The sequence below is a fragment of the Protopterus annectens genome, chromosome 2.part0, assembly GCF_019279795.1.
Source record: "Protopterus annectens isolate FY-2018-M chromosome 2.part0, PAN1.0, whole genome shotgun sequence".
NCBI lineage: Eukaryota > Metazoa > Chordata > Ceratodontiformes > Protopteridae > Protopterus > Protopterus annectens.
Window position 1 is genome coordinate 60,617,862 of NC_056728.1, and position 27,963 is coordinate 60,645,824.

The window sequence follows — 27,963 nt, forward strand, 5'->3', positions numbered from 1 at the left end:
AACAGAAGACATTGTCGGGAAGATAATTTGGGATAGACAGAAAGAAGGTAAGAGGAAATGAAGGTGCCCAGCAAAGAGGTGGATGGATTGCATGAGAGAAGACTTGTGATGGTTAGGCATGACCAACTGAAGAAGGGAGAGGAGTGGCACTGAATACAGAGAGATATGACAACAGTTGACACACCTCCACCCCATGTAAGCACTGGGAAAAAGGGGGCTGATGATAATCATCATCATCTGCAGACTAGTATAAGCAGGAGGAAGATAAATACCCTCCCCATCTCCTCTTTGCATATCAAATGGTAAATCAGGAATCTCAAGTTTTTAACCATATGATTTAAGTTTTGGTTACAGGGTTTGAGGGACTCACCCAATGTATGAGTGGGAGGGTGAATAGGATTCCCATGGAGTCTCTTGTGGAGAATGTGAATTTTAGGACAAAGCCTAAGCAGCTAATTGGGGCTGGCCGAAGAGCATCTAATGCAAGTAAAACAGCAACAAAACGCATACCATGACATACCAGTGAGAGCCTAAACCTACACAGTCAGACAAAAAGTAATGGTACTTATTCCTGATCAGTAAAATAAGTGGGAGGCAGCAGCAGTAAGGGACACCAATTATGTGGTGAGCTGCCAGGCAGAAAGAAGAAAATCAAACTCTATGAAGATGTCCTACCAAAAGACAAAATCAGTAGAGTAGTATAGTATATGCAGTGAGTTGAAAGAACAACCATAGGAAGCAGTGGGTTACAAGAGGTTATGGCAGGAAATCTCCTCAGTCAGGCTTGAACTGATGCTTCGGTGAATGAGGTAGTACTGACACACTGCTATCCCCTATACAGGTTCAGAAAATACAAGCAAAACTACAACATTTTTGTGACATTCACTGCTAATCCGGGGTATACACCCAACTAGCAAAGCAGCATGTAGACACAGGTATTCAATGGCTAAACAAACAGGCACCTTAATGAGTTCCGTCAACAATTACGCAAGCCATGCAGGAGGAACTTCAGGATATGTTAAGTGTAGGGGTAGTTCTGGAATCCAGTAGTCCCTGTACTTCACCAATGGTGTTGATGCCAAAAATGAACAGCAGCACCAAGTTTTGTGCAAACTATAAGAAACTAAACAAACCAAAGTATACACATACCCCACTGGCAAGACAAATGAAGCTTTAGAACATTTGGGTGGAGCTAAGTATCTTACCACTACTGACCTAAGGATTACTGGCAAAAGGAAGAGGGTTGCATGAATTCAACAAAACAGTCCTTGGGATAAAAGAATGCTCCAGCAACTTTTCCAGAGGCAAACTGACATTCTAGCAGGAACCAGAAATTATATTCTACCTTAAACAGACAATATTGCAATTTTTATTAAATCCTGGCAGGAACATACATGACATATCAGAGAGGTGCTGAATAGATTAAAAATGGCCAGGCTGGCAAAGGCAAACAAAGGGCAGGTTGGAATGTTAAAAGTAACTTATCTTAGTCACCAGGTGGATAATAGCAAAATTCTTACATAGCCTGCCAAACAGAAGGCTATCTAGGCATGGCCTAATACAAAAAAGCAGGTAAGAGCGTCTTCAGGTTAGTGGGATATTAAAAAATGTTTGTTCCGCAGTACAGAACCACAGGCAATCACTGCATAGACCTAACCAGAAAAAATAGGCCACATAAGGTTATTTGAACATCAGCTTGTTAGGCGGCTTTCCAGACACCTAACGAATCCTTGCAAGGACCCGCTCTAAAAGTCATTTCTTATGGAAGCAGGAGTTTACAATGCAGGTACATTCTTCAAACCAAGGGCTTGGAGCTGCTCTTAGCCAGGTTTCTAAAAACAAAAAAAAGAACACTACCCAACAGGCCCCCTTATTCACCAACTTCAAAGAAAGAAAGAATCATATGCAGCTGTTTGGGCTCTTCAGACACTTCAACTTTACCTAGTAGAAAATTTGCAGTAGTTACTGATCATAATCCTTTAAAAGTGGTTACAAAGAGCCAATGGGCAAAATCTTCCTATATGGAGTTTGAGATCATAGACCTGGAAGACAACAACCCAGCACTAAAGTGGTATTAGTAATGCAAATGCCAAGGAGGGAACTGGGTAGCATAAGTGAAAATGAACCAACACTTCAAGTACTGCTTTTGGTGGTATTTCAACATAACCTGCCTGATGTTTAAAAAGGGGAATGAAAGGTAGAGGAGTGGTACTAAGCTTTATTTTTATGTTCCACACAGGCTATCAAGCCATCTCCACCCCAATTACCTTTTCCTCCAATTCCTATCCCTGGTGGACCTTCAGTGTTCCTTATGCCAGGAGGGTTTCCCATATGGTTAAGTCCTGCTCTGAGGCCATCCCAATAACTCATGCAGGTTCTAAGGGACTAGGTACAAGATGGGTGTTGCTCTCCCACTTTGAACGCAATAGAAGAGTCTTCATGGTTTCTGTTCAGGCAAGCTTTATTTTATACAAACACATCATGATATGATAGAAGGACTGTAAGTAACTTGTATACAAACTATCTACTGTAATCATACATGCTTACTCTCTGGCTACACTCTCAAAATGGCACTAGGAGTGGCATGTGCTCAACATTACTACGTGCACATACAGTCTTTGAAACGAGCTTCTTAAAGGTACAGCACATAAGCATGTGCTCTCAGATCTACATCCTCCTTCTTGAAAAACAAAACATGCCGTGTTATGAAACTTTTTGGCATGCAGATATCACAGACAATTATTAGTCATGCATTTGTACAAGATATAACACATACACAGTTAAGTCCATGTTGCTATATATTTCACACTGGGCTTAGTTACTCTTCCATAACGTGTGACATAAAATTGGGAATTGGGCTTAACTATTGGAACCGTCTCTGAAAAATGATAGATCTCTGATTTACTTGGAACATCTTCACGAATGGAATCAGAGGTAGGAACACCCTCTGGGAAGGAAACATTTGGTTCACTCTGAGATTTAGAGTCTTAAGTCACTATAACAATGTTGTGCTGATTCTAGTACAGGTAACAGATGTTTACAGTTTCACCTGTACTGCATACCTTCCGAGTCTATAAGATAGGATCTCAGTTCAGGACATTTGCCAATAAGTTGTCCCATATAGTCAAAACCTTTTTCTGTTTGAATTCTGACTGTTTCTCCTTCCCTTAATGGAAAAAGTTTGCTCGACTTATCGTATAATGACTTCTAGATGGAACACTTCTTAAATAATTGAGCCTTGATGGTCTTATTATTCTTGGCTTTAGTAGACTGGTAGTAATGCTTAGTGTAGTTCTTGTTTGCCTGAAAAGAAGTCGTTGAGCTGGAGATCCGAGAACATCATCACGTGGTACATTCCTAAGGTTAAGGAGATTTAAGAAAACATCTGAATTGTCATGTCTTGACCTTTCAAGTAGTTTCACACTCCATACAGCTCGCTCAGCTAGACCATTCGACTGAGGATACTCAGGACTGCGGGTAATGTGTAGAAAGTACCATTCTCTTGCAAATTTCTGAAACAACTGGCTAGTAAATTGAGTACCATTGTCAGAAATAACTTTGTGTGGACTACCATGGACTGAGAAATGATGTTTTAGCTTAGTAATAACAGTAGTAGATGCTGGATTAGGTAGCAGATCAATCTCAAACCAATTCGAATAAGAGTCTACCAATACCAAGTAGTACCAATTGTTCCACTCAAAGATATCAGTAGTTACTGTCGACCAAGGCAGTTCAGGAACTGGATGTAGCTGAAGTGGTTCTCTTTGCAAGTACGATATAGTACTACTGCATACTGAACAAGAAAAAAGTACTTTATCAATGTCTTTTAGTAATGAAGGCCAAAATACTAATTCTCTCACTCACCTCTTAGTGGAAGCAGAACTTGGGTCACCATGATGCAAAATCTGGATCTACTCGTGTTGTAAGGAAGCAGGAACAACAACTTTAGGACCTTTGAAAATAATGCCATTTTCCATCAACATTTCATCTCTGTAGGGAAACTAGGTTTGTACTTCTGGTGGTACACTAGATTGCTTTGATGGCCATCCAGCATTAATGTAGTGACTGAGCTTATGCAAAATTGGATCAGTCTTAGTGTGATCTCTCAACTCATCAAGCCTAGTAGTAGAAAAAGTACGCACTGCCATCACATCAAAGTCAAACGTCTCCCTGTCAACCTGTTCCACTGTATTCCTGGGCGATCTGGATAAGGGATCAGCCAGACAGAGTAGTTTGCCTTTCGTAGAGACCATTTTGAAGTTGTACTTTTGCAATTTAAGCATCATTCTTTGTAATCTTGCTGGAGCTGAATGCATAGGCTTCTTTAGCATAGTAACTAGGGGTTGGTGCTGATTTTCAATCTGAATAGCTCGACCGTAAGTATAATCATGAAACTTGGAACATGCAAATACTATCGCCAAAAGTTCTTTCTCAATTTGAGCATACTGCATCTCGGTTTGGATATGTGTTCTAGATGCATAAGTTACCAGTCTGCCCTCGATGTATAACTGTGCTACACCAAATTTTGAAGCATCACAAGAAAGAGTAACTGGTTTGTTCACATCACAGTATCTTAATGTAGGTGGGGTGGCAATTTTCTGCTTGAGCTCTTCAAATGTCTTCTGGTGCTGTTCTAACCATGACCATGCAACATTTTTGCATGTTGGCTCTCTTTAAGGTGCTGTCAACTCACTGAAGTCTGGTATAAACTTGCCTAAATAGTTGACCATGCCTAAGAAACATTGTAGAGCTTCCAAACTGTCTGGTGCTGACATCTGAGGAATGTCTGCTTGTTTGGTTGGGTCGGGCCTCAAGCCAGTACTGGTAAACAAATAACCTACATATGTAACTTCTGGGAGTCTGAATTTGCATGTCAGAGGACTGAGCTTCAAGTTCACATTACGTGCTCTGTCTAGAGCTTTCTTTAGGTTTCTGTCATGCTCTGCTTCACCACTGTCTCCAACCAATAAATCATTGACTTTTATGGCACGATAACCCCCCCCAAAAAATGCTCCATTGGATGCTAAAAGCCTTCACTTGCAGAATTTATTCCAAATGGCATCCTTAGAAATATGTATCTGCCAAACGAGTACCAAAAGTGGTTAGTAATGAGGATTTGTAATCAAGCATCGCTTGCCAAAATGAATTCTCTGAAAAAAGAGTGGCATTTGGTATTAGGGCTGCAACCTCTGACTGTGCACACTAGATGATATGGTCTTTTCAATGCTTTGATCAAATCTCTTGGGTCAATGCATATTTTGACTTAGTCTGAGCCTTTTTTGTGAGCTGCTACCATAGACGACACCCATTCAGTTGGTTCTGTGACTGTACAAATTACACCTTGCTGTACCATTTTGTCCACCTGAGCCTTTACTTTATCCTGAATAGCTATTCCAACTCTTAACTCTAACTCTTCTTGCTGGTCTGACTACTGGAGTGAACCCCAGGTCTAATTTCATAGAATACACTACTAGAAGTTTGCCCAACCTGTCCTCGAAAAAATCAGCATACTCTGAGAAAATTACTTCAGAAAAATTAGATCCAGGAGATGCACTGATGTGATCAACTTCTTTGGTAAAAGAAAGCATATTTCATTCTCAAACTATCTTTGAGACCCAATACAGACTGTACAGGTCTTCTGACTACAGAGAATAACAAGCTGCAACAGTTCTTGGCCAAATAACATGAAAGTATCACTGAGCCTTCGGTTTAAATCTCTTCACCTCCATAAGCAACAAGTTTTGCACTACTAGCCACAATGAGTTGCTCATTACTTCTCACTCTATCAAGTATGTCTGGTGCTATAACATTACACTTTGAACCTGTGTCTACTTTAAGCTCTGTGGATTTACCAGTGATCCGGGCAGTACAGAACACATCGCTCTTTGCCAATAAATTCACTGCATCAACTCATTCACCAATTAGTGATACACCATGCACGTAGAAAGCTGACTGCTGCATCTGTACATGATCAACCTTTTTTGTGTGACCCTTCTTTACAACTGAGTGAAGTTTACCTGATTTGCAAATTTTTTGGAAATGGTTCCATTTGTTTCACTTGTGACATTGCTGACCAAATTCTAAGTATTTCTCTCTTTTAGACTCATGATTTGCACCACAATTGCGACAGTTAACAATAAAGCTGGACTTGGGTTTTGCTGAGTCACACTTGTACTGTACTGAGGAAAATGCTCCTTTAACTGAACTGGTCTTAGAATTTACTGGAAAACTACGCAGTCTTCTTGAGGAGCCAGCAAGGGCTGTGGCTGTCATGTGTTTAGTACGCCTATTTCTGTTTGCCACATGCTGCATACTGTCTACATTTGCTCTGGAGCCTGCTGAAACCACGCTCCTGGTCACTTGCCAGCATACTTGCATGTTTTTCTGTCACTTCATGGATTTGGCAAATCTCTATGGCTTTACTCAACGTCAAATCACTATCACATAGCAAGATCCTTCTCACAGCAGCACTATTAATACCACACACAAGCCTGTCCTTTATTAACTCATCTTTCAAGTCACCAAACCGACAAGTTTTAGTCTTGTTTCTCACATCAGCTATATAAGCTGCAAATGTTTCCCCTGGTTTCTAATCCCTCGTGTAAAACAAATGTCTCTCCAGTGTAATATTTGTTTGGGGGTTACACATTTCTCTGAACTTGCACTTCAAACACTCAGGATCTTACCTTGACTCAGCCTGTACAACAATATGACAGTTTTCACCTCCTTCGTACACTGCTGGTGCATACACAAATGAAAGCTCTCTTTCTATGGCCTCTGACCCAGCTAAGTTTAGCAAAATAAATTCCTTGGTGCGTGCATCTTTATCTGAATAAGCTGCTTGTATAAAAATATTGTACTCTTGCTCAGTCTCCAATTTTCTGCAAAATTCTGATCAAATACAAGAGGTAAGGGCTTTCCAAATCCGTCTGCCATATTAACACATACCAGAGACGGTTTTGCACATAAGGATGAACACACACACACACATATGCCAGAAATTTATCCCATTACTTGCAACTTTGCTCAATTGCACAACGAGCCTCTGTATAACAGAACTTTGCGAAATTAAGTCTCTCTTGGGCACTGTAATACTCCTGAAATTACTGTATTGGATTAATATCCTCTTATCAGTGTAACAAACATGTCAAACAACTGCACAATCCAAATTAACTGGGCAGGAGAAGCTCAGAGTTAGCAACATTTCAAAGTAAAGGCACTTTGCGAATAAACAGTACACAACACACTGATACGTCCCCAAAATGGTGGTACCTTTCTAGGCAATTCTCCACAGTGCAAGGAAAACTCTGTAATGGCAGCACTTCGCAAATAGACACATCCAGCAAAAGAACTTTTCGAAATGGCTATACTTTTACTACACTTCACAAAATAATTGTACTTTGCACACAAATGACTCCTCGAAATACATGGACAGTAATAAGCATACACTGTAAGCATTTTTACACACTTTGAGATACTTCAAATAACTTTAGTTATGTCCTTGATACTATATGAAGCAGTAATTATGCCAAAACACACCACTTTGAGAAAAACAGTCGCCTTGCTTAATTTACACTCAATGTGCCCCTTTTTGCCCTTATTTTATAAGTTTTGCTTGTTTAATCTCTTTTCATGCCATGTACTTTTCTTGTGCTCGTACTCTAAACATGCCTGTTTTGCCTTAAGCATGTTCGTTTTACTTTTCTGTTAATCATGTCAACATTTTTTTTTAAACATTTCCTTTAGTTGATAAGCCTTTTTATGCCTCCCGCTTGCTTAATAATGAGTTTTGTGACTTGTAATGCCCCGTTCTTTTATATGAAATAAGTATTTTGTGCATATTCTCATTACGTTTGCTTCTTTTCTGGCTCTTTTTCATGCTCGTTTTTTTTAGTTTACCTTCACGGTCACCTCTGCTCCTCATGGCTCTGAATCTTATTCTCCTCAATCCTGGTTCTGACACCATGTTGCTCTCCTACTACAAGTGTCTTTGTGGTTTCTGTTCAAGTAGCTTTACTTTATAAAAACACATCATGATTGAAGTTTACTGACTTTAACTTAAGTAACTTGTATACAAACTAACTGCTGTAATCATACATGCTTACTCTGTCTGCACTCTCTGAATGACACTAGGAATGGCCTGTGCACAACGTTTATATGTGCACGCTCAGTCTTTGATGTGCTTCTTAAAGATACAGCACATAGCACGTCCTCTCTGATCTACAATGGGCAAGTGGTAAAATGGGTTTGCAAAGAAGCAGTCATCTGAGTGTTTTCTGTCACTAAACATCCTGCACCATCATACTGGTACCATGCCCTATGCCTGGTTATAGCTCTTTTTCCTTTATTCCCCCAGTTCAGCATCAAGTTCTTGAGCTTTGGCCTCCACCAAAGCTCACTGGATGATGCCCAGCCCACCTGTCCTCTCCAAGACAGGCACATACATCTTCCCTGTTGCTCCATCATTTGTCCAAGCCACTAATTGAGCTTAGGTTGTCTGAGCTGTAGTCAGAGCTTTATCACTGTACTCCACAAGAGTGAATGAGTAGTAGTACCATTAAGCTACAGAAAATGTAATTGATTTCAGAGAATAAAAATTAAAGGCTAACTGAAACTTGCATCTGTTTGTAAGTGAAATATGAAGTGGCACAGTGGCACTTTATGAGATACTGCTCCCTCACAGAAAGAAGTTCCCCATTTCAGCTTCCAAATGTAGTGCCTTCTGTGTGGAGACTGTATGTCCTCCCTGTGTGAATGTGGATCTTTCTCCTGCATTTCAAATGGAGGTAAGCAAATTGGCAATTTCAAAATTTTCAGTTGACATTTGCAAGTGTGTGTGAGATAAGGGAGAAAGGCCAGGTAATCTGCTTCCATTTCCCTCCTTGGCTAATAAATAACAGGGGTAAACTTGCACAATGAAAATATAAAATAAATGTGTTTAAACAGGGAAATACCAATCAGAACTCTAAATAGCTTATCTGGACCAGTTTCAACAAAAGCTGAAGCTGTATTTAATTTTTGTACAAGTCTGGCAAAACAAGTTCAAACAGTACTTGCACAATTTCACAAGCAGCAGCAGAACACCCAGCATGAACTTGTTCATGCAAGTACAGCCCTGTACACAGGCTAGGAGCAAGGCAGTAACTAAACTGATTAGCAGTCTACTTAAGATTACAAGTAGTATATTTCTTGCTTCTCTTTACACTGAAGGTAAGGTCGCCTGTTTCTACAGTTGTATCAATAGGTAATAACAGCTTTAACATGTAGTGGTATTTCATGGAGCTGAAGATGTGTTATCATTTGAGAAACCAGTTTCACTATTTAACAACTCTGCTGCTGTTTCACTGAAAACCAGTGTATGGACTTTGTAGAGTTCACATTTTACATGCTGCAGGATTTACTGGAAAGGTTTAATACTGTCTTTTATGAAAAAAAAACAGTCACACTTTACATAATACAGCTGATCGCAAGGTTTCTACTTCAGATTTTCCCCCACAACTAATTGTGTGCGTGCATACGTATACATGCGTACAGATTCATGACATTTGATCAAAAAAAGAATGCTGAAATGCCAACATGTCGAAATCACAAAATACTGAAAATAAAATTTGCACTTTCCCCACTATTGTGTGATCCTGAAGTTGGTACCTATAAAGTATAGTTGTGTACACTTACCATAAAAGTAGATGTTAGAGTGTTATTAACTGTTGCAGTCATTACATTTGGGTTATCTGCTTGCAGGTAGCTCTCAGTCGGCCTGATTAACAAAGTCTTGGGTCCTGCGTCAGTTGCTGTCCCTTCTTCCATGACGTCAGGTCGTCAGGGGTATAAAACAAGCAGACGTCAGGTGCTCCCCTAATGGGAAGCAATTAAAGATAAAAGTGCAAAGATATACCTCCAACAAAAAAAGCAAATACACCAAAAAGGCTTTTAAGCATAGTAAAGGAAAGTAGAGGTATAGCCAAAAGAAGTTAGGGGGCTGGAGGGTGGGTAACCAGGACTGCAGCAGTGAATACACTCGAACATCTACGTTTATGGTAAGTGTACACAACTGTACTATGTTCTTCGTGTTTCACTGTTGCAGACATTAGATTTGGGTAGATTCCCAAAGCTATGGTTGGGAGGAGGAATTTAAATAGCATTAGGGCCAGCTATAAGGCCCTGCAAGACTGCAGTGGCAAAGCCAGCTCTGGATTTAGAGAAAATTGGCAAATGATAATGCTTGGTGAAAGTATGTACAGAACTCCAGGTAGCAGCTGGTGCGGCCCTGGCGGAGTGAGGTTTGAGCCCCTGGGGGGTAGGTTTTCCATAGTGCTTATAGCAGAAATTAATGCAATGGATTATCCATTTAGAAATGGTTTGCTTTGAAATAGCCTTCCCCTCTGCCCCTGCAGCAAATGCCACCAGCAGTTGTTCAGATTTCCTTTGAGATTTAGTCCTGTCCAAGCAGAATCTAAGTTGTCTGTGCACATCTAAGGAATGCAGTATCCGTTCCCCTTTACTCTGTGGATTGGGAAAGAAGGTTGGTAAATAAATGGACTGATTAAGAGCCACACTGGATACCACCTTGGGCACGAAGGATGGATTGCTTCTGAGGGACACCCTGTCTGCATGAAAAATGATGAAAGGCTCCACTGCCATAAGGGCCTGTAATTCAGATACCCTTCTAGCTAAAGTGATTGCTAAAAGGAAAGATGCTTTCCAAGAAAGAAATTTTAAGTCTGCAGTAGCAGCTGGCTCGAAAGAAGGTAGAGTGAGTTTTCTCCAAGACAAAGTTAAGGTCCCAGGCTGGGGTTGCAGCTCTCCTGGGTGGTCTCAAATTTTTGGCCCCTCTGAGGAACTGCTTGAGCAGTGGATGAGAGAAGAGGGGAGGTTCTGTGTTATAATGAGCTGAAATGGCTGAGGTGTGGATTTTAATGCAGGAAAAAGACAGGCCCTTGTGAAGCATCTCAGTTACGTATTGTAAAATCTGAGGTAAATTGGGCACTGCTGTGCTCATCCCTTGAGATTGGTTCCAGGCACAGAATCTTTTCCATTTTTCAGCATAAGATTTTCTAGTACTAGGCCTCCTTGCCTCTAAAATGATATCCATCACAGGTTTGCTGAGGGATGGTAAAGGAGAGAATAAGTAATTAGCCAGTTTCAGTGTTAGAAGCTGAGGGTGCAGAATCTGGTTCTCCTGCTTAGACAGCAGGGAAGGAGTCTGAGGTGGGTGCCATGGAGATAACCGTGACACACTGTGCAGGAGGGGGTACCAGTGTTGGCGCGGCCAGTCTGGAGCAATCAAAATCATCCTTGGTTTGTCCTGTTTGATTTTTAGTAGTACTTTGGAGAGCAGAGGCAGAGGGGGGAAGGCACAGACTGATAGGTTTTTCCAGCTGAAGGACAGAGCATCCACTTTCCAGGCTTGTTTGTGGGGAGTCCTTGTGCAAAATTTGTCCAATTGGTGGTTCTGGGGAGATGCAAACAGGTCTATATTTGGGCTCCCCCATTTGCTTGTCAACATGTTGAAAATCCTTGGTTCCAGTTTCCACTCGTGTGGGTCCATGAGGTTTCTGCTTAGTCCATCTGCCAGTGTATTTAATTTTCCTGACAGGAATTGACCTTGTAGGTGCACTTGGTTGCGCAAGGCTGTGTTCCACAATGCCATGGCTAGTCTGCAGAGGGGGTAAGAATGTGTAGTCCCCTGCTTATGTACCACATAACAGTGGTGTTTGCCCGTCTTTACCATTAGTTGTCCTGGAAGAATGTGGTCCTTGAAGGCTGTCGGAGCATTCTGTACAGCTAACATTTCTTTTTGATTGATATGCAGGTGCATTTGACTTGGGTTCCATTTGCCCTGAATGCACTTCCCTGCCAGGTGAGCCCCCCATGCATAATCTGATGCATCTGTTGTTAGGGTTTGGGTGGCAGGGGGTGGTGTGAAAGGTAGTCTCTTGTTTTGGTGGCAGGCCTCTGCCCACCAAAGGAACTCTAGGCGTAGGCAAGGTATGATAGGAATCATTGTTTCTAGGTCTTGAGAATGTTGACACCATAGGCTTTTTAGATACCACTGTAGTTTCCTCATATGCAGTCTTGCATATGGAATTAGAAGAATGCAGGAGGCCATAAACTCCAAGGCTTGCAATATTTGTCTTGCAGATAGCAGGGTTTTTGTGGCCACTTGTTTGAAGTAGGTTGTCAAATGAATTTGATTTTCTGGCGTGAGGCAAGCCATCTGGGAAGTTATATTCAAGCTTTCTCCCAGGAATATAATTTGTAGACAGGGTACCAAGGTGTGATTTCTTTTCATTTATGGTGTACCCCAGACAAATTAGAACCCTTTTTACAAAGGCCAGATGATTCAAAAGTATGTCCTGGCTTTCTGCCAATCAGACAATCGTCCAGGTATGGGTATATTTGAATATTTCTTTGCCTGCAAAATTGAATAATTGGAGCTAGGCACTTTGTGAATACTCTGGGCGCAGTAGATAAGCCAAAGGGCAGTGCAGAAAACGGATAGTGCGTGCAGCCTGCTTTGAAGCATAGTTATCTTCTGCAAGATTCTCTGATTGGGATGTGCAGGTATGCTTCTTTTAAATCTAGTGTTGCCAACCAGGCATCTTTGCCTAGCATAGGAAGTAATTGGTGAAGAGTCAGCATCTTGAATTTTGGAATCTCCAAAAAGGTGTTTAGAGTAGGCAGGTCTAGGATAGGATGCTATGAATTGTCTTTTCTGGGTACCAGGAAAAGTCTTGAGTAGAAACCTTGTCCCTTTTCCTCTTCTGGTACCAGTTGAATAGCCCCCATGCTTAAGAGAGAAAGTACTTGTTTTTGGGCCTCTGCCCACTGATTTGGGGGTAGATCCAGCCACCCACTTGGGGTTGGCAACGTGTGGAAGTGAAATCTGTATCCCTGGGTCACTATATTTAAAACCCATTTGTCCTGGGTAATGAGTTCCCAATTCTTTGCATGAAGAGCAATTTTTCCCTCCAAAGGGGCAGTCAGTTGATAAGTGCTTGGAAATTTTAAAAGGAAATCATGGAGACAGTTTACCATAGGGGGAGTCTTATTATTCCGAGATTTGGAAGTGGAGGCCCCCCACTGCTTAGATCTGCGAGTCCCCTGGGACTGAAACCTGGGGTTTTTGCTGTGTTTGGGTTTGGCTTGAGAAGACCTGGAAGGGGCTGGAAAGGACCAATTCTTAGAAGGCCAGTGCCTACTAAATCTAAGAGGCTGAACTTGTAAAAAATCTTTAACAGTTTGCATAGATTTAGCTTTATCTTCCATCTTTTTAAGAACTTCCTCAGCCTTGTTGCCAAACAGGCGATCCTGATTTAAAGGAGCATTCAACAATTTAGCTTTAACATGCATGATCAGGCAAAGATTGCTCTTTAAGCCAAGCATGCCTTCTGAGCACAGACCTAGTAACAGCAGCCCTGCAAGAGGCCTCTAATGAATCAAAACCACATTGCAAAGTATGTTTTCCAACTTGTTCGGCAGAATGCATTAAATCCTGTAATTCTTTATTTTCCACACAGTCAGGAATCAACATAATTTTCTGTTTAAGCAATAACATGTTGCTGATACTTTAACATATGAAACTGGCAGTTTAAAGCCCTAATGGCCAAGGTTGCAGAAGTGTAAACCTTCTTACCCCACCTATCCAGCGCCCTGGAGTCTCTATCAGAAGTGATAGGATTTTTAGCAGTAGAAGCCTTAATGCCCTTGGGCCCCTGTGAAATAATCTCTGGATCTGCAATAGGATTTTTGAAAAGGAACTTGTGGGACTCAGCCACCCTGTAGTATCGGTCAGGTTTTCTGGGAGCAGGAGGCAGGGAATCAGGGACCAAACTAGATTCCGAAAAAGCATCATCAACAATGTCTAGTACAGGAGGAATAGATAAAGGCCTATGCTGAGGTAGGAGAAGGAAATCCTTAAGCCTCTTTTAAGAATCAGAAAAATCCTGGCTTTCCCAAGTGGAAATGCTCCCTTAGTGTACTGCAAGGTTTCCCCAAAAGAAAAATCCTCAGGAAGGGAAGCAGAGGGAACAGAGTCCTCTGCATCAGAATCTTCATAAGTAGGTAAGGGCACATCCAGATCATAAGAAGAATCAGAAAAAAACAGAATCCTCATCAGAAGATTCATAATCAACTGCAGTCCTAGGCCTCTTGGGGGGGGGGGGGGGTCTTCAAGCCATTCTTATCATTTGTTTTTTAGGCATAGAGGCCTGAGCATGTGGCCTGGGCGTCAGTTTTTTAGACATGGATCGAGATGGAGGCGTTGATTTAATATGCAAGTCCATAGGCCTGAATACACCCTCAGAACCCGGTGCCTGCACAGCGGCTCCAGACCCATACAAGGTAGAGACATCCGCAAGTTCCATAGTTGAAGAATCGCGCGGCATACTGGACTCCGAATTGGTCTCAATAGAGGCCTGTGAATCAGAAGTAGCAGGTATCAGGGGCTGCGAAAGCACCTCAATGAGTACCGGCGAACTAGCGACTGGCTTAGGAGATGCGTCGGCGGCAGTTTTGGACCTCGGTGGCCTGTCTCTGTCTTTATCTTTGCGTTTTTGGAATCCCGGTAGTCGGATGGCTTACCGACAACATTTCTGGAAAACTGAACCGAGAACCGAAATATTTAGAGGTGAAAATATACTGATGACGGATAGTGCGCTGATTAAATAAAGCAGAAAAACGACAGCAAGGTACATTGTGGTCAGGGCCTAGGCAAGGAATACAGTACGAATGAAAATCGTTATGAGGTATTTGCTTTCCACAAGTAATGCAATTATTAACTTTTACTGACATTAGTAAGGAGCAAGAAAACATTTCCCCAATGGGGTACTTAGCTTTAGTTGATGACTTTGGTTCTGAAACTCGAAAATGAAAATTTCAGGAATCGGCTGACCGGCACTTGCGAACTGCTTCTGCTTCGGGCACCACACGGCAAGAAAAGACTGATGTAATGGCGTCGGCTGCATGTTTTATAGCCAACAACCTGACGTCATGGAAGAAGGGACAACAACTGACGCAGGACCTAAGACTTTGTTAATCAGGCCGACTGAGGGCTACCTGCAAGCAGATAACCCAAATGTAATGACTGCAACAGTGAAACATGAAGAATATCAAGATAGTCCCCATTAACCACACTAAACTTTTGGGCATTACCACAGATGATAACCTCAAATTTGATATACATATCATACATAAATATCATACAAACTATCAAAAAAGTCCACATCAAACTAGGCAACCTATACAGGGCCAAACCATACCCAACTCCCAATGCCAGGTTAGCCACTGTTCACACACACCTGCTATCCACCCTCCTGTATGGTTCGCTTATATTCACAAACCTTCGAAAATTGGACCTCAACCTTGAAGCATACTACAAGATTGCTAAACATGCCATTAATCATCCACACAGATCCCACCACTGTGCAGCCCTCTCACAGCTAAACTGGCTAGAACTACCCAACCTATCACTTAATCAGCTAGCCTTAACCCACAAAATAATCTATCACCCCAACAACTACCCAACAATCTCCTTAGTCCAACCGAGTTACAAACATAGAACTCTCAGATCCTCTAACAAACTTTTACTCAAGGTTTCCAACTCCCACAACAGTCACGGCGATTCCATCGATTCACACATGATGGCCAAACTTTGGAACACTCTTCCAGAAACAATAGCAAAAACCCAACCACGACCAGCTCACATCACTCCTAAAGCAACACCTGACTAACCACTGGCTGTGCTCTTGTCACTCACCTGGATAATTATTAACCCATATCTATTACTGTTCTCAGCAAAACTCCTATTCTTCTGATATTAATTTTTTCTTAGTATAGAAATTACTCCAGTACTTGTACTGTTCTATTGCTTGTTTTTGTACTGTTGACTGTATTGTTCCATAGCTTGGACTGTACTATTAAGACTGCTTGTTCTTGCACTGTACTGTACTATTGTCTGGACTGTATTCCTTGAAATAATGTTTTTTGTAATACTGTGGATCTTTTCACCCCGGGTCGCCACTGAAAATGGGCCCCTGGCCCAGTCGGACACTACCCGGTAAACAAAGGTAATAAATAAATTATATGTATGTATGGGTGGCGGTGCTGCGGTAGTGTTGTTGCCTCCTGAATTTCATTTTCGCGAGACGAAAACAGCGAAAGCTGAAATACTCTAAACAACGAATTTTTCCCAGGGTAAACACTTGCACAAACTTACATGAAACACATATCCACCAAAGTAAATAAAACCTACCTAGGTGGGGGCTATGCCCCCCTGTGACCCCCCCCAACTCTGGGATCGTGCTACAGTTGAGCAAGGGGCATGTTGGGAAAGAGCTTACGTAACATGGGAAAAACTTGCCATTCAGGTATTTAAGCTTTTGTGATTTTCGTCTCGTGAAAATGAAGTTTGGTTATGTGAGGTTCAAGGTTTGGAAGTAGATCCATATCCATGTATACATATACACACACACACATACATATATATGTGTGTGTGTGTGTGTATATATATATATATATATATATATATATATATATATATATATACATACATATATATATATATATATATATATATATATATATATATATATATATATATATATAGACCCACTTCTAAATCACGAAGCCCATAATACCAATGTTCACACTTTCGAGACGACAAAACTGTAAACTCAGAATGACAAACGGCTGAAGTTATTCAGGGCAAGTAAACAGTTGCCCAGCATGCAGAAATATGCCCTTTTCCCCACTGTAGTGCGATCCTGTAGTTGGTACAGTTAGGAGTGTGTGGGTGGCATAGCCCCCCCCCCACCTAGGTGTTTGTTATATCGTCCAGTATAGGTTTGTGTTCGGTGCTGGACAAGTGTTTACTTGCCCTGAGTAACTTCAGCTATTCGTGATTCTGAGTTTATGGTATTATCTCGAAAGTTTGAATGTTGGCATTATGGGCTTCGTGATTTAGAAGTGGACCCATATATTACACACACACACACTTTTTGTATGCTTCCTTGTATTACTACATTTTAGGTCAGTCTGAAAACCACTATCTGGATTAGAGCCCTACCCCAGTTAACAAAGAATAAATAATCTTCTCTTCGTAATATTATGTACCTGCAATGTAATTTCTGTATGTGCCATACATTACTGTTGCTGCCTTTGTGGCCAGTGTTGTGACTGAAAAAAATCTTTTGACCAGCTCACTTACCTGGTTAATAAACTGAAATAATAAGATAAATTAAAATTTCCAAATCCTCTCACTACAGACATGGCACAACACTTAAAACTGGGGTCTAGAATACATAGCAAATAACTGATGATAGATGGAATTATTACATGGCTTGGAATGTATGGGTGAAGCTCTTACAATAACCTCATTTTTTCATATTATTATACAGTAAAATTATGGACTACCTTCTGGCCTGAGTCATAGGTAAAAAAAGGGTCCTTGGATCAGTCCATTTACCTGTTTAACAAATAAAATAGATAAATGCTAACCCTCCCTAGTTTACTTCAATGGACATTAAAAACTGTAGTCCCATTTCAGAGACTGAGAAAATTGGCTACAAAAAGAAGCAGATGTAGTACAGTAAACAGGGAATTGTTATGGCTAGGCTTGTAAAGGCCCCTAGGGCCGATAGCCTAGTACCAACCTATAAACCTATGAATAGCTGCAGTACCACAGGCAAAAAGAATAATTGTTCCATCTCAGTGCAATAGAGAGCATTTACTTTTAAACCCACTAGGCATATGCACCTCTTTTTAGGCCTAGCCTGGGAACACTGTCTTCTAAAGTGACTTGTTCACAGTCACTGAGAAGACAACTAAAGCAAAATTAAACCAGGACTACAGGATGAAGCTTATTAGTAACTTGTAGCCTTGAATTCTTTGTGGTAAACTGCCAGACATCAATGATAATTATAAATTTTTCCTATAATGTACGAATCACTTTTGTCACATGATACGGATAGCATTAATGAGTATTTGTCATAGTGAGTTTGTTAAAATTGCTATAGCTGTTGCTGAAGTACTTGAGTGTTCACAACAGTATACATCAGTATAATCAATATACAGACCTAAAAAAATCTTTTTACTTTGCAGTATATTTTATTGTGTGCATATCTGGCAGGTTTAGCTGGATATACACAAGGGGTAAAGGAGGATTAGGACAGAGAAGGTTTCATGCCATACAGAGTACAGCTGTGTACATAACTTAACATAATTGTAAATGTTCACAGCTGGTCCCTGTTGTAGTCATAACTCACAGGGATCTCTGCAACTGGCTGTCTGATGCCCATCATGACTTCAAAGCTGAGTTACTCTCCTCCAACAGATGGAATGACATTACTTTAACTCAGATATCTCCACATATCTGATATATAGGGGACTTCCTCATACGCCATCCATTTTCTTGCCCCACCCAAGCAGGGCACAGCCATCTCTACACTAAGGGCAGCTGATACATCTTATCCCATGAAAGTAGCCTGTAACATTAACATAAGCCCTAATAAGGGAATCTGGCCAAGGATAAGAGGGGTGCAGGAGAATGTTACAGGAGTGAAGGAGAAATGAGAATACTGCTACTCCCAACCTCCTGTGGGCCCACTGCAGCAGATGGGAAGAAGCGAGGGAAACAGGACTAAAACAATGACAGTACACTGCATCATATGTAACTGTACTATGTTCAAGAGTTACTGCCGCAGTTAAAAAAAAAAACAAAACAAAAAAAAACCGTCCGAACAAAAAGGAATTGGTAACACACTGCTTGAGTAAAGACTGGAGGACATCCTTCAAGACAGAAAAGGAAAATCCTGCTCTTTTCTACTGATATCACACACAGTATGTAGTGCTTTGAGAAGGTATTAATTGAAAACCAGATGGTTGCTTCCAAAATTCTCTGAGCACTACCTCCTTTCAGGAGGCAGTGGTAGCTACAGTGTTCCATTGTTGAACACGCCCTTTTTCCTGAAAGGTCCTACCATGGATTTTATAACAAAAGTTAATGCAATGTGCCAGCCAGTTCATTCACAAGCAATACTTATTTGTTTTTGCAAAGACAACAAATAGCTGATCTGATTTTCTGAAGGATTTAGTTCTAAGAGGTTCTCTGGTTTGTACTTGGCTGTAGTGCTTTCTGAGTCTGCATGTGCTCTATGCTTTTGTGTGGGTTATCCCTGGGTGCTTCAGTTTCTTTCCACATTCCAAAGCCATGTAACAAGGTGGATCAGGGACTCTAAACTGTCCTTAGGGATGTTTGTGTCTGTGTGTGTCAAATATGGAAGAAAAAAAGGTAATCTGTTTTTGTTTCCCCCTCTGCCTTGTAAACCACACAGGTAGTGATGGTTGTCCTCAAGGTTATGCTCAGAGTAGATGGAACTCATCAGAGACACAATGAGTACTGCAAATATGTATGCACATCAATGGAGTATCTGCATATCTTGTGCTTATTTTGGGGATTATAGAAGAAGACTAGGAGTTTAATAGCCTGGTTCATAGTTACTTCTACAATCACTTATGGCACAAAGCAGACGTGACTTTGCAGAATCAACTTTGCCTTTAGGAACTGTAGAAAGATTCCTTGCACAAGGGTCAGTAACTCAGAGGCTCTTCAAGCAGAGGCAATGAGTACTGGAAAAACTGTTTTTAAAATGAAATTTTAAAGATGAAGCAGCAGCTACTTCAAACGGTGTTAAGGTCAGTTTATTCAACACAAAATTCAGGTCCCAAGCTGGAGACATTTTCCACATGGGAAGTCTTGGATGGAAAATGCCCCTCTGGAAATGCTTTACTGTAATATAGATGCCACAGGACCATCTACAAAGCATGCATGGAGAAGTAAATTAAAGATGCACTTTCACAGAAGCATATGCCAAACTTGCACAGCTCAGTCAGCTACTGAAGAACTGCTGACATGACTATCTGGATTGGGTGTAGATTCCTCTTTGGGCACAACATAGGAAGAATCTTTTCCATTTAGCTATTTATAATTTCACTGTACTTGTCCATCCAGCTTTATTTATGCACTTCTTCAGGAAGCATTAAGACAGAAGGCATTGAGAAAAAGACTCATCCATCTTGTAGAGGTCATCTATTTCCCATGCATGTTTGTTTGGAACTGTGGAGAAGAACTTTCTTGTCTGTTGCTAACAGAAGCAACAAAGTATACAATATGTGGGGTACATCTCATCTCTCAGTAATGCCTAGGAATGTGTCACTGACCAGCAACCATGTGTGTGGGTCTGTTAATGTCCTGCTTAACTGATCTGTTGTGTAATTTCTCGTAAGTTGTTATACATGTTGTCTTCAGGAGTAAACTGTACTCTAAGGCCTTTTCCCAAGATTCCACAGGCTAGCCTACAGAAGTAGTATGAGCTTTCCCCCATTACCACTGTGGTGTTGTCTATTAGTACATGAAGGCCCCATGTTTCCAGACTGCCGTGATGGTTTTGAGAGCCTAAGTAATTGTCATTATCTATTTTATACATAGTTTTAGTGTCCTAGAATTCTAGGTGCCCTGCACTTTGAGGTCCACAGTATATGCACCCCATGCTATGTTTAATGTGTCCATGATTAAAGTCTAGTCTAAGGGAGGAAGTCTGAAAAACATACTCTTGCTTCCCTGAACTTGTACACAACATTCTGATTCTCGCATTACACAGGGGAAGACTGGGATGGTACATTCAAGAGAGTGAGTGAGACTGCTGGTTCCAAGAATTTATGTACAACTGAAGTATCCTTGTGTGCAGTCTGGCTAGTGGCGTCATGAGTATGGCGTGAGCACTGTGGCCCAGAATGCTCATGAACTTCATGGCAGTAAACCATGACATCTCTAGCAAGTCTTAAAGGAAGGCTAAAGGGAGTTCACACTTTCCTATTGTAGGTAAGCAACTGCTGGTGATCAAGAGGGCTGCACAAAAAGACTACAGCTCTGTATGGCCAAAAGACAGTCTTCTTATTCAGGGAGAAAGCTACTCTGTTCAGGGAGTCTAGTGTGTACTTCACTGCCCTCTGTATCTTCTCCTGAGATTGTGCCTGAACAGGCAGTCACCCAGGTACGGGTAGATCTAGCTGCTCTTGGTCCTGCAGTGAGCTATGTCTGGTGGCAAACATTTTGTAAAATCTCTGGGAACAACAGCCAAAGCAAATAGAAAGCAGGTAAACTGATAATGCTGACTCCGTGCTACAAAACCCAAGTACTAACTGTGCCATTTGAAAATTGGAATGTGGAGTAAGCATCCTTGAGATTTAAAAAGGGTCTAAGAGCGTAGGAAGGGAGACAAGTTCAAATAGAGTCAACATCTTAAATTTGGAAGACTTAAGAATCTGAGCCTTGATAAGTCGATACTGGCTCCCACAATTTGTCTTTTCTTGGGACAAGGAACAGCCTTGGGATAAAACACTTTGTTCTGACCAAAGAAAGTTATACGGATCTTTGGAATACATTTTTGTTAAGAGAGGAGGATCTACACTCTGCTGTTCTTTTGGTACAGATGAAAGTTCTTTTTATTAGTCTGAATGTGAGGTAGAGACGTGAAGTACAGTCTGTACCCTCTAAAGTCAATCTATAAGACCCACTAATCTGAAGTTATGCTTTATGAACTTTGGTAGAAGGAAGCCAGCCAGATACTGGGGGGTGGCTTAGAAGGCTAGGATAGGAGTTGGTGGGTGGATGGAAGAGGATGGTACTGTCACACCTGCCCCTCTGCTGAGGCCAAGCTCTGGGTGTACCACACACCTTTGTCTATCCTCCTTATGCCATCTTCTATTCTGTGGGGCAACCCCACTGCTATCTACTTATATTTCCTTGCCTTTGATATACTAAGGTCTCTGCTCAGAGGAGGAATTTATGCTGTACTTGGGAATAGAATGGGGATACGTGTTTGACAGAGTCCACAGCTTTCTCTCTGCCCTCTAGCTTTTAACAAACAGGAAGATGGCAGGCACACTAAATGTTTTGTCAGTTGCAGTGTTTTCTTGTTCCTATGGTTGTGCAATTTAATATATTCAGCTAATGGTTGCAGGGGGGCTATTCTCCTGCAAAAATGCTTTTTCTGGTCTTAATTCATGGTTTACTTTTTTACCTTTACTTTACAGTTTGTATGATTGTGTTTGCTAGCTTTACTTGTAATGGCTTTAATTTTATACTGTCATGTTTGTGAATTCTGTTTTTATTTCACTCTTTGTTGATCCATTAAGCTATATGCTGCATGCCTGCTCAAACAGAAAGCAAAACATTTTTTTTCTGTAATGCTAAGCAATGAAAAACAAGTAATTGCTAAAAAGTTAAGTAATACTTCACAAGATTTCAAGTGATATGTATGTAGGTGGAACCTTTATGGCCACTTACCTAAGCTGGAACAATTGAATGATCAAGATTCTCTAAAGTCTAAATTTTACAATAAGATGCATCATTTTATTATCTGCAGTCTATCATTCCCATGATGGATCATGCATAACCACAGTATGGTGAACTACTGCTACTCCTCCTATCCAGTCTCTTACCTCTGATTTTCCTCCTTTTCCACCTTAAGTCTGGATGAAAGACGCCGGACAAGGAGCTGGTCTTCTGGGATTTTCTGGGTAATGTTCATTTCTATGAAATTTGTACTCTGCTGTAACATCAAGCCGTTGTCACTAGGCATCTGTGAAGTCTGCACCCTCTGAGATACAAGTCTTTCAGGACTCTTGGGTTTCCAGCCCAAGCTACAAAAGAAAACAGTATGCAACAACTTAATAAAGATCACCACTATCTTAAAAAAGGCATATAATGCTAGAGACTACAGTTCCAAGATCATCCTAAGAAAATCAACAGCATAACCCTATACTACTATGTTTTATTAAAATGCAGATAAAGAAAGGCATTCCTAGTATGAAACTCTTTCCTAGGCGAGACAAGATGAAGTAAAACCTCATTTCAATAACAGTGGTGCAAGTCTGACCTGGAATAGTTGTTTAATCTAATAGCAGAACTGCAAGAAAACTACGGATTTTTAAAAGCATCTTAGCTAGTTGGGCCAGCCTGTTGAAACACTCCTCAGTGACACCAAAATGCGAGTCTCTAAACAAACCTCAGCCCTGGAAATGACAGATTTTCTACTGACAGCAATTCATGACAAGCTATCGGGGGACAGCAATACAAAAAAAAAAACTTTTCACAACAACTGGTGAATGAAAAGAGATCAAAGGAAATGCTATATGAGATTCAAAATGAAGACCTGTAGCTCACTGGTTCACAGATTTATAAGTAGTAAAAAAAAAACTGTAAGTCACTTTAATGGGACTTTTTTTTTCTCATAATACATCTGTTAATTTGGAACTTCATTTGTTTATATTTTCTTACATGTATATAAAGAATTAAAAAAAAAACTGCAAAAAGAAAAATCCGTGGTATCTCTCGAAGTCTCAGGAACCCCCCCAGTATGTAACCTATACTGGGTCCAAAACAAACCAAGAAGAAATGTTGCAGTGTGGAGGGTGTGATGTTCACTTCCTGAATTACGTTACCACTTAGTTCACTTAAAAAAAAATAAATAAAAAAATAATCGAACTCTAAAATATATGCTACAAAATAATTAAATAGAAAATAATAGGTAGTCCACAGTGGAGTTAAAATGGAATATTCTTTACTGAAACACACAAAGAAGCGATCCTAGGTGAGTATAGTGTAAACCATCAAAAGCATTCTTTATTTATATATAATCAGGTTGTTTGGAAGGGTGTAGTTACAGAGGGTGGTTCTTTTAAGAGTAATAAAAACATTAAAATCATTCCTTTAGCCAAGTCCCCCCTTCCCCCATAACACCATAGTGTAAATAGAGACTGTGCTACCTAAAACTGAAACTGAAAAGCTAGAGACAAATTACAATCTAAGACCAGTTTATTAACACTTTGTATAGGCTGACCAACTAATCCAAAATTTTATTAATTAAGAAACTAACTAAAAAATGACTAACTTTTAGTTATGTACTCACCATAACTTCAGATGTTTGGGATCCATCTCGCCTACATTCTGACTGATGGGCTCGGAGCCGATCCCTCGGCTCCGACTCGGCACGCTTATGCTATAGAGCGAGGCCTCTAATTGGCTGAGCTATCTTTATCCCAGGATGCACCACCACTAATCCCCCAGATCTTGTTTGTCCGCATTCATGCACACATGCATAGCTTGTTTATATAACATTGTTAGATGTTTCAAGATGAAACAACAGGATTCGGACCTTTTGATATCCTCTGATCTCCAAGGAAGGGGGAAGGAGGGTGGGTTATTAGGAATGTAGGCGAGATGGATCCCAAAACATCTGAAGTTATGGTGAGTACATAACTAAAAGATGTTATGTGATCCTATCTCGCCTACATTCTGACTGATGGGACAGCGTCCCTAGCACCTAAATCCCGGGTGGCTCATTGGAAAACACTCCTGAGCACTGTGGAACCAAATGAAGCTCGTCCTCTAGATGCCACATCTAATTTGTAGTGAGAAATGAAAGTATGCGGGGAAGACCATGTAGCCGCAGCACAAATGTCACTAATAGAAAGCTTAGAATGAAATGCTACCGAAGTAGCCATAGCCCTTGTAGAATGAGCCTTGACAGAGGTGGAAAGCTCCTCGCTAGAGAAAACATAAGCCTGAGTAATACAGTCCCTGATCCATTTGGCAATAGTGACCTTTGTGACTGCATTGCCCAATTTGTTTTCTGCAAAGGACACAAACAACTGATCTGTTCTCCTTGATTGTTTGGTCCTATCCAAATAAAAACGCAACTGCCTATGGACATCTAGTGTGTGGAAAATAAACTCTGCTTCATTGGAGTATTTTGGGAAAAACACTGGGAGCTCTAATGACTGTTGTAAGCATAAGGCAGAGCAGACTTTGGGAACAAAAGAAGGATTTGGTCTGAGGGAAACTCTGTCTGGATGAAAAAAGTACAGTTTTGTACCTACCATAAATGTAGATGTTCGAAGATCCACATTGCTGCAGTCCTTACACTTGGGTAGTCCGCTGTCCTCGGTCGGCCCGAATACCAAAGTATAAGGCTGACGTCGGTCAAGGCGCATTAGACTGACGTCAGGACACAAATGCGCATGACCGACGTCATATCCTCAGTCTTTTCTTGCCCCAGATGTCAGAAGACCCTAAAAGGAAAGGCCAAAACCAAAAAACAGCAACCAACCAAACACCTTTGCACTAATAATATGTACAAAATTTACAAAATTTACAACCCAATCCACACAACCGCCTCTAACTACAGAGGGGAAGGAGGGAGGGTAAATTGGACTGCAGCAATGTGGATCTTCGAACATCTACATTTATGGTAGGTACAAAACTGTACTATGTTCTTCATCTCACATTGCTGCAGTCCTTACACTTGGGTAGAATCCCAAAGCAGAGGTAAGGGAGGATGGTAAAACTATAAGGAAGCAGGAGCTGCCAAAATGCCCTGTAAAATAGCAGTGGCAAAACCAGCCCTAGATTTAGAGTAAAGAGGAAGGTGGTAATGCTTAGAGAAAGTATGCACTGAACTCCAAGTAGCTGCCTCCAAAATATCCGTAGTAGCCACCCCCCTTAAAAATGCTGTTGAAGTGGCAGTAGCCCTAGTGGAATGAGGCCTAATCCCAGCTGGAATCTCCTTGCCATGATGGGAATAACAGAAAGCAATGCAAAACCCAATCCACTTAGAAATAGTTTGTTTTGACACAGGCTTGCCCTGAGAACTCAAAGCAAAAGAAACAAACAACTGCTGAGACTGCCGGAACCCCTTAGTCCTGCTTAAATAATAACGCAACTGCCTGTGTACATCTAAAGTGTGCAAAATCTTTTCCCCTTTATTTTGGGGATTTGCATAAAAAGTAGGCAAATGAATAGTTTGGTTTAAAGCCACACTAGAAACCACTTTAGGCATAAAGGAAGGATTAGTACGTAAAGATACCCTATCCTTATGGAAAATTAAGAAAGGCTCAACCGCCATAAGGGCCTGCAATTCAGAAACCCTTCTTGCAGAGGTAATGGCCAACAAAAAAGCAGTCTTCCATGACAAATATTTCAACTCAGCAGTAGCTGCAGGCTCAAAAGGTTGTAGAGTGAGTTTCTCCAACACAAAATTGAGATCCCAAGCAGGAGTAGGAGCTCTATGTGGGGGTCTTATATTCTTTGCCTCTCTAAGAAATTGCTTGAACAAAGGATGAGAAAACAATGGTGGGGCACAGTCATAGTGAGCTGAAATTGCTGCAGCATGAACCTTAATGGAAGAGAAAGACAAATCTTTGTCCAATAACTCAGTAAGATATTGAAGAGCCACACTTAAATTAGGCTCAGAAACATCAAAATCCTTTGCTGCACTCCAAAATAAAAATCTCTTCCATTTTTCTGCGTACACTTTCCTTGTACTAGGCCTTCTAGCTTCCAAAATCACATTCAAAATTTGCTGTGGAAGTAGAGACCTTCTATGGTTCAAAACAGAATATGCCAGGCTGTTAGGTGCAGAGAGTGAAGCTTGACATTGAGTAAATGACTGTCCTCCTGAGACAACAGGTGTGGAATTGAAGGTAAAGGCCATGGAGGCTTCCTTACCAGACTTCTCAGTAATGGGTACCAGTGCTGTCGAGGCCAATCTGGAGCTATTAAAATCATCCGTGGTTTGTCCTGTCTGACCTTTAGAAGTACCTTTGGGAGGAGAGGCAGAGGTGGAAAGGCATACACATGAAGATTTTTCCAACTGAAAGAAAGAGCATCCACTTTCCAAGCTGTGGGATGAAACCTTTTCGTGCAAAACTTTGGCAGCTGGTGGTTTAGTGGAGAAGCGAACAGATCTATGTCTGGAGTTCCCCATGACACTGTCAATTTCTGAAATACATGAGGATCCAATTTCCACTCGTGGGGATCCATGATTTGTCTGCTTAACACATCTGCTAAGGAGTTCTGTGCTCCTGGCAGAAACCTTGCCTGAAGATTTAGTTGTAAACTGAGAGCCGTCTCCCACAAAATCATTGCTTGCCTGCATAGAGGATAAGAATGTGTTCCCCCTTGCTTGTTGATGTCCCACATGACAATTGTGTTGTCTGTTAGAATCAACACCTGCCCCGGAAGAAGTAAATCCTTGAAAGCCATTAAAGCAAACTGGACTGCTAACATCTCCTTCAAGTTGATATGTAGATGTTGTAGTCTGGCAGGCCACTTGTCTTGTATCCACTTTCCATTCAGATGAGCTCCCCAAGCTTTGTCTGAGGCATCTGTCGTTAGAATCTGTCTCGCCTCTGGCCGGGTCACAGAGAGTCCCTTGTTTAGGTGACATTCCTGAGCCCACCACAACAATTCCTTTTGAATGCAAGGTATTATTTGAATGACAGTGTCCAGATCCTGGCAGTGCAGAGTCCATACATTTTTGAGATACCATTGTAACTTCCTCATATGCAGTTTGGCATTGGGAAGCACCAGAATACAAGATGCCATGAACCCCAAGGCTTGAAGGACTGTCCTTGCAGTCAGCCTGGACTGATGAGACAATTGATGAAAGTAAAGGGAAAGATTTGTTTGTTTGTCCGGGGTCAAAAAGGCCATCTGGGATTCTGTATTCAGTCTTGCACCCAGAAAGCACATGTCCTGAGAGGGTACTAGACTGGACTTTATTTCGTTCACAGAATACCCCAGGCATCTTAGCACTGCTATGACATATTCCAAATGATGAAGAAGCTCGTCCTTTCCTGGAGCTAGAATCAGGCAATCGTCCAAATAAGGATAGATCTGTATTCCTTTTAGCCGGAGGAAAGCTATCACTGGAGCCAGAACTTTTGTAAACACTCTGGGCGCAGTAGATAAGCCAAAGGGCAATGCAGAGAACTGATAATGAGAAGTCCCAGCCCGAAAACGCAGATACTTCCTGCAACTCAGTCTGATAGGAACATGAAGGTAAGCCTCCTTGAGATCCAAAGTTACCATCCAATGATCTTTGCCCAGCAGAGGTAAAAGCT

General features: G+C 41.2%; 1 protein-coding gene across 1 annotated transcript in view; it reads right to left on the minus strand.

Annotated features, from left to right (window-relative positions):
* LOC122792959 (germinal-center associated nuclear protein-like) overlaps window positions 1-27,963 on the minus strand; it is a 789,847-nt gene that overhangs the window by 123,666 nt on the left and 638,218 nt on the right. The window contains exon 7 of the mRNA XM_044060552.1: window positions 22,501-22,701. Within this exon, the coding sequence (XP_043916487.1) occupies window positions 22,501-22,701 (201 nt within the window). The remainder of the gene's footprint in view (window positions 1-22,500; window positions 22,702-27,963) is intronic.